This window comes from Ranitomeya variabilis, chromosome 1, assembly GCF_051348905.1.
Source record: "Ranitomeya variabilis isolate aRanVar5 chromosome 1, aRanVar5.hap1, whole genome shotgun sequence".
NCBI classification, from domain to species: domain Eukaryota; kingdom Metazoa; phylum Chordata; class Amphibia; order Anura; family Dendrobatidae; genus Ranitomeya; species Ranitomeya variabilis.
Genome location: NC_135232.1, coordinates 588,067,384 through 588,080,322, shown reverse-complemented (window position 1 = coordinate 588,080,322; position 12,939 = coordinate 588,067,384). Strand labels below are relative to the sequence as shown.

Here is a 12,939-nt window from a genome sequence, read left to right as displayed (position 1 = left end):
GAGCTCCTTTTAGAACAAAAAACCCCAGCAGTACCAAGGAGAATGTCTTTTGTGCATAGACTAAAAGTTATAGATTGGACTTGAGACAGGAGCGCTTTTTAAGAGGGCTGGACAACAATAGGGTACCTGTGTTTACACATAAATAGCCAAGTGGAAGGGGCTTTGTCCCCAGGAAAAGCATTTTGTGGTTTACTGCAAGGGAAATACTACAATAGCCAGCCCAGACATATGCATCCAAAGGAAAATTATGAAAATTGGAGTTTGTATAAATCTGATAGTGATGGGACATACACTTTCAGTTTAAGGGCTAATAGGGGAAGAATATGCATATCTATAATATAACGCTGGGAGCGTCACTCTGTCCGAAGCCTCTATAGACTGCGCAAGCGCAAGCGCCGGCGCAGTCTGGACCGCACAGAGCGACGCTCCCAGGAGATCGCGGTATGCGTAAGCGCTGAACGCACACCGCGATCTCCACCGGACAAGCAGGGACGAGCCAGGAGGCGGAGGGTGAGTATACTTACCCGACCCGTTCCACCGACGCGCTTCCGGGCCGTGACTGTCCCCCTGTTCCCGGAATCGGCGCCTGCGCAGTCCGCGCTTTCCGGCGCCATTTTCTTGAAGACACATTGCAGTGTCTTCAAGAAAATGGCGCCGGAAAGCGCGGACTGCGCAGGCGCCGACTCCGGGAGCAGGACCAAGAAAATGGCCGCACCCAGCACCGCCGCCGCGCCCAGCACAGCCACGCACAGCACAGCCACGCACAGCACAGCCGCCCACAGCAACGCACAGCCGCCGCACCCAGCACAGCCGACCATAGCCGCCCACAGCCGCCCGCTGCACCCAGCACAGCTGCCCACAGCCACCCATAGCCACGCACAGCCGCCGCACCCAGCACAGCCGACCACAGCCACGCACAGCCGCCGCACCCAGCACAGCCACGCACAGGCGCCCACAGCCACGCACAGGCGCCCACAGCCACGCACAGCCGCCGCACCCAGCACAGCCGACCATAGCCGCCCACAGCCACGCACAGGCGCCCACAGCCACGCACAGCTGCCCGCTGCACCCAGCACAGCCGCCGCACCCAGCACAGCTGCCCACAGCCACCCATAGCCACGCACAGCCGCCACACCCAGCACAGCCGACCACAGCCACGCACAGCCGCCGCACCCAGCACAGCCGACCATAGCCGCCCACAGCCACGCACAGGCGCCCACAGCCACGCACAGCCGCCGCACCCAGCACAGCTGCCCACAGCCAGCACAGCTGCCCACAGCCACGCACAGCCACCCATAGCCACGCACAGCCGCCGCACCCAGCACAGCCGACCACAGCCACGCACAGCCGCCGCACCCAGCACAGCCGCCCACAGCCACGCACAGCCGCCCACAGCCACGCACAGCCGCCGCACCCAGCACAGCCACCCACAGCCGCCGCACCCAGCACAGCCGCCGCATCCAGCACATCCGCCGCACCCAGCACAGCCATGCACAGCCGCCACAGCCACGCACAGCCGCCTACAGCCACGCACAGCCGCCGCACCCAGCACAGCCGACCATAGCCGCCCACAGCCATGCACAGGCGCCCACAGCCACGCACAGCCGCCCGCTGCACCCAGCACAGCCGCCGCACCCAGCACAGCTGCCCACAGCCACCCATAGCCACGCACAGCCGCCGCACCCAGCACAGCCGACCACAGCCACGCACAGCCGCCGCACCCAGCACAGCCGACCATAGCCGCCCACAGCCACGCACAGCCGCCCACAGCCACGCACAGCCGCCGCACCCAGCACAGCTGCCCACAGCCAGCACAGCTGCCCACAGCCACGCACAGCCACCCATAGCCACGCACAGCCGCCGCACCCAGCACAGCCGACCACAGCCACGCACAGCCGCCGCACCCAGCACAGCCGCCCACAGCCACGCACAGCCGCCCACAGCCACGCACAGCCGCCGCACCCAGCACAGCCACCCACAGCCGCCGCACCCAGCACAGCCGCCGCATCCAGCACATCCGCCGCACCCAGCACAGCCATGCACAGCCGCCACAGCCACGCACAGCCGCCTACAGCCACGCACAGCCGCCGCACCCAGCACAGCCGCCCACAGCCGCCCACAGCAACGGACAGCCGCCGCACCCAGCACAGCCGCCGCACCCAGCACAGCCGCCCACAGCCACGCACAGCCGCCCACAGCCACGCACAGCCGCCGCACCCAGCACAGCCACGCACAACCGCTGCACCCAGCACAGCCACCCACAGCCGCCGCACCCAGCACAGCCGCCGCACCCAGCACAGCCGCCGCACCCAGCACATCCGCCGCACCCAGCACAGCCGCTGCACCCAGCACAGCCGCCACAGCCACGCACAGCCTCCGCACCCAGCACAGCCACGCACAGCCGCCTACAGCCACGGACAGCTGCCGCACCCAGCACAGCCACCGCACCCAGCACAGCCGCCGCACCCAGCACAGCCGCCCACAGCCACGCACAGCCGCCTACAGCCACGCACAGCCGCCGCACCCAGCACAGCCTCCCACAGCCGCCCACAGCCACGCACAGCCGCCCACAGCAACGGACAGCCGCCGCACCCAGCACAGCCGCCGCACCCAGCACAGCCGCCGCACCCAGCACAGCCGCCGCACCCAGCACAGCCGCCCACAGCCACGCACAGCCGCCGCACCCAGCACAGCCACGCACAACCGCTGCACCCAGCACAGCCACCCACAGCCGCCGCACCCAGCACAGCCGCCGCACCCAGCACATCCGCCGCACCCAGCACAGCCGCTGCACCCAGCACAGCCGCCACAGCCACGCACAGCCTCCGCACCCAGCACAGCCACGCACAGCCGCCTACAGCCACGGACAGCCGCCGCACCCAGCACAGCCGCCGCACCCAGCACAGCCACCGCACCCAGCACAGCCGCCGCACCCAGCACAGCCGCCCACAGCCACGCACAGCCGCCACACCCAGCACAGCCACGCACAGCCTCCCACAGCCACGCACAGCCGCTGCACCCAGCACAGCCACCGCACCCAGCACAGCCGTCCACAGCTGCCGCACCCAGCACAGCCGCCCGCACCCAGCACAGCCACGTCACATACAGCCGCCCGCACTCAGCACAGCCACATACAGCCGCCCGCACTCAGCACAGCCGCCCGCACTGATGGGGGCGCAGGATGGAGCAGCACGTGATAGGATGGGGGCGCAGGATAGGAGCACATGACAGGATGGGGATGAGGATGGAGCAGCACATGACACGGTGGAGTGGCACATGACAGGATGGGGGCGCAGGATGGAGCAGCACATGACACGGTGGAGCAGCACATGACAGGATGGGGGCGCAGGATGGAGCAGCACATGACAGGATGGGGATGCAGGATGGAGCAGCACATGACACGGTGGAGCAGCACATGACAGGATGGGGGCGCAGGATGGAGCAGCACATGACAGGATGGGAGCAGCACATGACAGGATGGGGGCGCAGGATGGAGCAGCATATGACAGGATGGGAGCAGCACATACCAGGATGGAGACCATATTCCAATATAAATGCTCGCCACCCGGGCGTAGAACGGGTTCAATAGCTAGTTTCTTTATAACCGTTTCATCTGCCTATAAGCCAAAAATCAATAGTGACCAGATAACTGACACCAGCCATTTCATGTTTGAACCATAGGTAACAGTTAAATCCCAATAAAAAAATATGGCGTCGATCTTGAACTTCTGCTATCATCTAGAAATAAGTTATTGCATAAGTTGGTAATTTCATAAAATCTTGAGGGGCTGAGAACAACCCACAACCCAGCCCATGTGAGGTCATCAAAGAGGGGTGTGGATGTAACTCAGGTGCTGATAAAACGTCAATCCGAATTATGGTCTTGGGTCCTGAGGACTAGTGCTCTCCACTCCGTTCCTCAAGAGCCATCAACAGGTCATGTATTCAGAATTTCCTTAGTATTGCACACACAGGTGATGGAATTCTTGCCTTTCCAGGTAATGGTTTAACAAAAAAGACCCCCCATATAAAACTTTGATATTTTATTGTTGAATTTTACATACAAAAAACCCCACATATAAGAAACAAACCCTATAACAAAAAAGTCAGCTCAAAAAAGGGGGGAGTGTGAATAACCCCCACAGATTATAAATATATACTTAGGTAGTGCACATCATAAAAAATGTCACACATTAGCAGTGGTCAACATACGTGACACCTACTCTTTGCTAGAAGGGTGTATAGATATATGTGAACTATCCCTTCAACTGCAAAAAATACACCCTAAAATCACTCTGCCTAGGTGCGGAGGTTGACACCCTAAGAGGTAACGAGAATGGCGCCCCCGCTCGTGCGACGGCTGCCCCTAATCTCCTACCTTTTCCCTATAAGATAATAGGGCAGAAACAGAAGGCCAGATGGCTGATATTAACTTGTAGTAGTATTATGTGAACAATCTACATAACATCTCAGGCCCTCCCCCTCCGATGTGCTGTAAGGCAGAGGATAGGGACTCTATACATACATAAGGTGTATCCACCACACTATTAAGGATAAAACAAAAACAATTCTGAATATGCACCTAATCCCACTATAAAGCTGACTGATAACAATATGGTATAAAAGATATATTTGCCATAAATATATTATAGTGCCACCACGTCTGACTGAAAAACAGAGAGAAAATGACTATACACAGCAGGGTAACCTGAAGTCATAATTAAAGCTTCACATTCAATTGATAATGTACTCATCTGCTGTGTTCATAATCCCAAGATAGATGACCAATCCAGATACCGTGGCTCAGACACCAATTAGTAGATGAAAAAACCTTCAAAAACGCTCTCGACGCGTTTCCCCCACATGTCTGGGTTCATCAGGAGAGAGATATGGCAGTATGGAGTTGTCCACAAAAATAAGGCTGCATTTCATTACCTCTGGGTCCCACTTAAATATCCGCGCACATATGTCCTGGCTTCCTGTTTCATGATAAATATCATACCTCCATCTTAGTCCTACAAGGAGGTAGGAAAAGTGCAATCACCTCACACGGCATCGCCATGATAGTGGAGTCCATTTATGACCCCACACACATCAAACATCCTCGCATGCACTAGCCGCCATAAAAGGCGGAAGTGCGGCACACAGCCGATTGGTAGGGCGCATGCGCCAATCAATGATGGGCTGGTGAGACGGCAGGCCGCTACTGCGCACGCGCGGTCTTCTCATACATGCCGAGAGGGAAAGAGATATAACGCGCACGCGCACGCGTACGCGCATAAAGCAAAACCAGGATGCCAGCACGCAGCAGCCCCCTATATAGGAGGTACTACGGTATAGGGTGCTACTCATACATGTATAGGAATGGTGGAGTATTATATGCATAATACATGTATTCGCCCAGCTCATTCACCAAAAAAGACTCTCATGGCATATTGGTAAGTATAACAGGAACATACATAAATGGACACATATATTGGCACATAGTGTCAAATACTCCATACCATATTACATTTCAAATATCAACGGCGGACCATTACATAAGCAGCATATATAAAGTTGAGACCCAGTCAGGGTTAAAGAACTAGATATATATTATATGATAAAGGTAAAGAATAAGTGATGAGAACGAGCCGAGATAACATACCTCGGTTATTAGGTCTGACTAATGATAATGGACTACCAAATCATAAAAAACAGCAAAAATTCTGCTGCTCATTCAGACCATCCGGTACAAGAGTTCGCAGTTTGAAAATCCATTGACACTCTTTTTGAAGAAGTAATTTATTTAGATTGCCACCCCGTGGGTTACGCCGTACAACTTCAAGGACACAGAAAGAGATGGCTCGATTATCATTCAGGTGGGACAATCTGATATGTTTAGCCACCGGTGTATCCCGCTTATGCTTTATATCCCCCAGATGCTCGCCAATGCGTCTTCGTAACTCCCTCTTAGTTTTCCCGATGTAGTTAAGGGGACATAAGCAGGTGGCCATGTACACCACTCCCTCTGTTTTACAATTTGCGAAATCCCTCATATAGTAGATTCTAGCTAGTGTGGTACTCTTGAAAGTTTTCTCTTTTCTCACCCATGAGCAGAATTTGCAATCTCCACATTTAAAAGTACCACATGGTTTACGATCTAGCCAAGTGCCTACTGTTTTTGGACGATCATAGAAACTATGAACTAGTCGATCCCTAATGGATCTCCCCTTTTTATATGTGACTTTTGGGGTGGGTGGGATAAAATCTTTGAGGTCGGGGTCAGCTCTCAAGATCCCCCAATGCTTTTTCAAGATATTCTGTACCACACTCGATTTATTATCGAAAATACCAATAATTCTCGGGATCTCAGGCACATTGACCTTAGGTTTTGGGTGAAGTAAATCATGACGGGTACACTCTGCTGCATGTTTCCACGCTCCATCGAGGACCACTCCAGGGTATCCCCTCTGGCCGAATCTACACTTAAGATCATGGGCCTGTGTAGTAAATTCACGGTTATCAGAGCAGTTTCTTCTGATGCGCAGAAACTGGCCCTTGGGGATACCCTTGCGTAGTGTACCTGGATGGAAGCTATCCCACCTGAGGAGACCATTGGTGGATGTTGGCTTCCTAAAAGTCCTAGTGGTGATGCCACCCCCATGATTCTTACTAATGTTAAGGTCAAGAAAATTTATCGACTTCTCATGTATCTCCAATGTAAATCTCATGTTAATTTCATTCTCATTAATACACAGAATGAAGCGATTGAATTCATCAACAGTCCCAGTCCACAACATGAACACATCGTCGATAAATCTCGACCAAAATAAAATTTTTGGGAACCACCAGGCCTCCTCCACAAATATCATGGTCTCCTCCCACCAGCCCAGGAAGAGGTTAGCATACACTTGATGGGACATACACTTTCAGTTTAAGGGCTAATAGGGGAAGAATATGCATATTTCTTTATAACCGTTTCATCTGCCTATAAGCCAAAAATCAATAGTGACCAGATAACTGACACCAGCCATTTCATGTTTGAACCATAGGTAACAGTTAAATCCCAATAAAAAATATGGCGTCGATCTTGAACTTCTGCTATCATCTAGAAATAAGTTATTGCATAAGTTGGTAATTTCATAAAATCTTGAGGGGCTGAGAACAACCCACAACCCAGCCCATGTGAGGTCATCAAAGAGGGGTGTGGATGTAACTCAGGTGCTGATAAAACGTCAATCCGAATTATGGTCTTGGGTCCTGAGGACTAGTGCTCTCCACTCCTTTCCTCAAGAGCCATCAACAGGTCATGTATTCAGAATTTCCTTAGTATTGCACACACAGGTGATGGAATTCTTGCCTTTCCAGGTAATGCAATGATCACCTGGGCAATACTAAGGAAATCCTGAAAACATGACCTGTTGGTGGCTCTTGAGGACCGGAGCTGGGGAACACTGCTGTAGAGAGAAACATAGCTGTGTATGCATGAATTCCATTCACTGAATGTCACCAAAGTGCTCTCCTTTGGCTAAGTGGACTCATCTTTGTGAGTGGCGTAGTAAGTTTCTTCCATTATTCCTTTTTATTTTATGTAACTGACTGTATGCTGTATTGTTTTGTCCCCTTGGTAAAATCTTTTGTACATTTTTTATAAACACTGCCTTTCATTTGGATTAAATATAAAATTTAATAGTTCTATTCCTTTTGTTCTATAACCCACACCCTTGAATCCATACTCTACTAGAACCAGGCCTCCAGTCAGCCTGAATATACTGGTGGTAGCAGCGAGTAGTTGTAGTCTTGGGTTATCGTGAAGTTTGCAGTTACTATATCGGGAGTATATACATATATTCCATGTGTTGGAATCAGAGGTGTATATACCATATGCTCACTGCTTTTTCCCAACAACCAGCCTATTAGTGCAAATAGCCTGCAGTCTCCTCTGTTAGTCGTCGGTCAACCGCGTAATTGCTCAGACGATATGGGGCATCAGAGGGCTGTTTGTTCCAAAGATAACAGTGGGTGGATTTGCAATACGACCCTCTAGCTAAAATCTTTGATAAATTGTTGGCAGCAGAGGGATTCTGAGTGACCCCCTCCGGTGTCCCCTCCTTGACGCTCATAATGCAGGAAAAATAACTCATTAATATTTGGTAGTTTGGACAGTTATATACATGCAGCAATAGCAATAATTTGGTCTTTTATATTTAACAAATGGGAAAAAGGTAATTATTTAAAGATTTTGTCCGGTTTGATTTTTTTTTCAATTTTTAAAACTTGTTAATGTTCTTGTTTTTTATCCCACAAGGAGATTTACCGCTGGTGCATTACTTAGAAATACTTCTGTAAATGCCTTTACATTCTAATACCTTCAGTTGCCCTCGGGTCCCATTTCAGAACTTATATGGTCACATTCTCTAGACATCAGAAATGGCTGGATTGAGAAAACCGTTGACTTTGGAGCTAGTGATTGCCAGAGCGGCCTTTCCTCTGTGTTGAGGATTGGACAAGGATGCAGAAACCAGTATGTGCCAGAAAAGTCATGAAACAGGACCTGAGGAGGACAAAGGACGCTGGCGAGTACCGATTCATGCAGGATAAATAAGATGAAATAATACTGATAATCATTCCAAAATAATTGCTTAAACGGAACCTGTCACCAGAAAAAATCTTTATCAACCTGCAGATTAACCCCCCATATCTAATAATAGCACTACTAACCTGCCCGGAAGCTGCACGTAGCCTATCGAGGCAGGGAGAAAATTAACTTTATTTCCACAGGCAGTGTTCCCGTTTCAGTCATGGGGACAGTTCCGCCTCTTGTTCAGTCACCGCTGAGCATGCAGAGCAGCAGCTGTAGCCGCACCCCTGGCCTGACTGACACTTGCTCTGCATTGCTGCCGGCTGTCATTCAGTGCTGGGGGTTTAGTTACAGCCGACGCTCTGTATTCTCAGAATGGTGACGCTATTAACCTGCCGATTAACCTCCACTCTGCTGGTTTCATAAAGCTTTTTCTGGTGACAGATTCCCTTTAAAACTAGTCTTCTCTCATTTATATAGTACCTTGAAATCATAGTTGGTGCTGTCCCAGAAGTCTTGGGAATTCTAGACCAAAAGAGGGTGGGATTTATGCAAACATTGCCCAAAAATGGCTCTTCTCAGGAGGACTGAGAACACTTGGAACATAGTTTGTGGCAAGTTTTGAAAAAAGTTTTTGAAAAATTCATAGAGGAGAAGTCAATAGTCATCTCCACCTCACATTCACCATCTCTTCGCATGGTTTCCAGCACGATCAGACTACACAGGGTTTACCTATAGTCAGTAACAAAGGAAACACACAGATCTGCATAGGAAAAGCATACACTACTTGTTACAAAATGTTTTCACAAATATTTGCAAGATTGCTTTAATTTTATCTTTTTTTGTATTTGAACAGTAAACATTTTTGCTGGTTACTTTGGAAAATTCCATTAATAATGTGAAAAGCTACATGAAGACCACTGCTTACCTAACTAAAGATAAAATATCATAATAGAAAGCTCGCTATACAGTTTAGTTAACCATTTAGAACAATGGCTTGCCTCATCATTCGGCCGGCAGCCATTTTGGCCATTTCTTCCCTATTCCAAACTGGCATCTTATCTCTTACAGAACAAAAAGAATTGGCCTTTCAAAATTGGACATACTGGATCTCAATCATCTGCCGGCGTAGGGTTGGGATTACCCCCATGCGCATTACTGTTGGCCAAACCCGTAGATATCGAAGGGTTTGGCCAACAGTCTAATCAAATTAGTATGGGGCATTTACTTAAGAACGCCGAATGTTGTATTCTAATGCAGCATCTCTCCAACTTCACACCTACTTTAAATTTTGATCTCATAGCTTGAGTTATGGACTTGGAGCTCTTCCTGGGGTGGAGACTGGTGGACATAGACACATCCATGGCTACACTCTTGCTTTTGTCTACTTTGCTTAACAAATGTTTGTTAATGGAGCAAATCTCTTCCTGCTCCAGGTTGATTTTTCTTGTCACTTTTTGTTGGACCCAACCCATCTTCATGTGACTATTTACCTTGACTTATTGCTGACTCTGTTAGCCAGCAGCTTACCACCGCCTTTAAGTGTATTTGCCAGCCCATGAGCTTTCACCACATGTCCCACCCCTGATGATTGCAAACTGAGAATTATGATTAAGTTAAAAAAGTAAGACAATAGGCTTGTCAGACTACATCTCAGTCACAGCCAGCACCGATCTATGAGGACATTTTTTTACACAAAGATCAAAGCTTTATTTATTTATGCTTAAATTCAATAGAGCCATGATATTTAACCCTTGGTGCACAGTTATTAAATTTTTGTATTTTTTTAATTAAAAAAAACATTTACTATCTATCTGTATGTTTCCTGCCACTGGTTTTATTTTTGCAACAATTTCCTTCTCTATTCCAGTAATTGGTCAACTCAACATATTCTTAAACCTTAGTTTCATTGTTTCTTGCACAGAGAGATTATCAGAAACAGACATCAAGATCAACCACAGCCTCATTGGGAATGACTCTTGCTCACTGAGCCTGTTGTGCACTGTGGACAAACGAGATGTGACTATAACATGGAGTCAAGTACACAGCGGTCCTGTCAATGTGATTCAAGATGTCCTGTATGTACTTCCCAGTGATGTGAACGTCACCTATATCTGCACCGTACGTAACCCGGTCAGTAGCATCTCCAAGACTGTAATCCCTGGGGATTACTGTAAGAAAGGTAATGATTTAAACAAAGTGGGGACAAGCTTATACAGCAATATGTGTAGATAAATATTACAAATAAAAATAATTTCCCATAATCTCATGACACCCATACTCCTATCTTGTACCTGCCGCCTGCACTATTGGTGCTGGACCTTATTTTCTTCAAAGCCATTTTACAGATGAGGGAAGCAGAAGACAAGAGACAAAAACCTACCCCCACTTCTCATACAGAGATATGTCGCCATATCAAGTAGAGACAAAACCACTCCTAAACCATCAGTCTTGGCATCTTTGCTGCTAGAGATGGATTAGACTTGACAGCAGGCAGTGGAAAACACGTTAAACAGAAGGAGAACACTTGGTAGCTGGCACTCTACAGTGAAGTTTTGAGTGTAATTAATCACGTTGTCTTTCAACTATGATCAAGAGATCAGAACGGACAGTTCTTGGTAATTGAAGCAGTGTTGATTGGTGACACAACTGCAGGTACAGTGATTTACAAAGAGTTTGGTCACTGTTTCCTAATAGTAATAATAATATTTAATTAGCGCCAACATATTCTGCAATACTGTACAGTAAGCGGACACGTGTACAGACAACAAAGCAATACAAGGTAACACACATTTCACCAGTTACAGGAGCAGTGAGGGCCCGGCTGCTCACAAGCTACAATCTATAAGGAAGTAGGGGGGACACAAGAGGTAGAATGTGCCGTCATCTACGGTCCGGCCATCATAATAAGCGTTTTCATTTAAAGCTGCAGGATCCGGTCGTCAGCCAGGATCTGTCGGAGTGCAGTTACTGTGTGTTATTGGGGGCATGGAAGGTGTGGAGACAGGTGAATAGGAGGGAGCAGATTATGATTGACATTTCAGGGGGAACATCGGAGAGTTAGGTTTGTGAGTTGAGGTGATAGGCTTCTTTAAAGAGCAGTGTTTTTAAAGCACAATTAAAAACATGGGGACAAGGTATTATTCGGATCCTCTGGGGTAGTGCATTCCAGAACACTGGCGCAGCACGAGAGAAGTCTTGGAGCTGAGTTTTGGATTATGGAGGATGTTAGTCTTAGATCTGTTGTGGAGCAGAGATGATGGGTAGGGTGATATAGGGTGGTGCAGGACTGTGGAGAGCTTTGTGGGTGAGAGAGATGAGTTTATATAGTATTCTGTAGTGGATAGGCAACCAGTGTAATGACTGGCACAAGGTGGAGGCATCGGTGAAGTGGCTGGACAGAAATACAACACTGGCTGCTGCATTCACGATGGATTTTAGAGGAGAGCGCTTGGTTAGAGGAATCAGAAGAGAGATGCAGTAGGCCAGACGAGAATGAATAAGAGCTACAGTAAGAGTTTTTGCAGTTTCAAAGGTGAGAAAAGGTCGGATTCTGGAGATGTTTTAGGATGCAGGTGACAGGAGCGAGTGATCGGGTATAGGGAATAAAGGAAAGTTCTGTGTCCAATATAACCCCCAGACAGTGAGAATGCCTCTTGTGAGTGATGATTGAACCACCCAATGCAATATCAGGCATAAGTAGGTTACAAGAGGGAGGAATCATAAGAAGTTCAGTTTTGGAGAGATTCAGTATCAGATAGAGGGAGGACCAATCACTCGTGTTTTGTAGTAATGCAGGGGTAATGTCAGGAGATGATGTGTATAATTGGTGTCATCAGCACAGAGATGGTACCAGAAACCAAATCTACTGATAGTTTGTCCAATAGGGGTGGTATACAAGGAGAAGAGGAGGGGGCCTAGGACTGATCCTTGAGGAACAACGTTAGTAAGGGGAAGATGAGAGGAGGAGGAGCCAGCAAAAGATACAGTGAAGGTGCGGTCAGAGAGGTAGGAGGAGAACCAGGAGAGAATGGTGTCCTTGAGGCCACTAGAGCAGAGCATAGTGAGGACATTTCTGCACATATGTATAGAGAAGGAAACATCGTAGAATCTCCTATCAATAGAGTATATTCTTACAGACCCTGTTGATGCTTCAGAACTAACCACGTAAGGTGACCATGCACTCAGCCATTAGAGCAGCGTGCTTTAGAGTCCAAAGAAGATCAACAGAGTCTTCACCCCGTCCTGATCTACTTAACTGATGGGTCTCTTTCTATGTACATAAATAAGGTGAGACTTATCAGTCTAGTTGTGTCGTGCAGGGAGGAGACACTGGAAACTGGGCTTGGACTAGTCAGCCAAAACATATAGTCCTG

General features: G+C 49.0%; 1 protein-coding gene across 1 annotated transcript in view; it reads left to right on the top strand.

Annotated features, from left to right (window-relative positions):
• LOC143769481 (SLAM family member 9-like) overlaps positions 1 to 12,939 on the top strand; it is a 152,172-nt gene that overhangs the window by 46,644 nt on the left and 92,589 nt on the right. Inside the window, exon 3 of the mRNA XM_077258098.1 lies at positions 10,488 to 10,745. Coding sequence (XP_077114213.1) covers positions 10,488 to 10,745 — 258 coding nt within the window. The remainder of the gene's footprint in view (positions 1 to 10,487; positions 10,746 to 12,939) is intronic.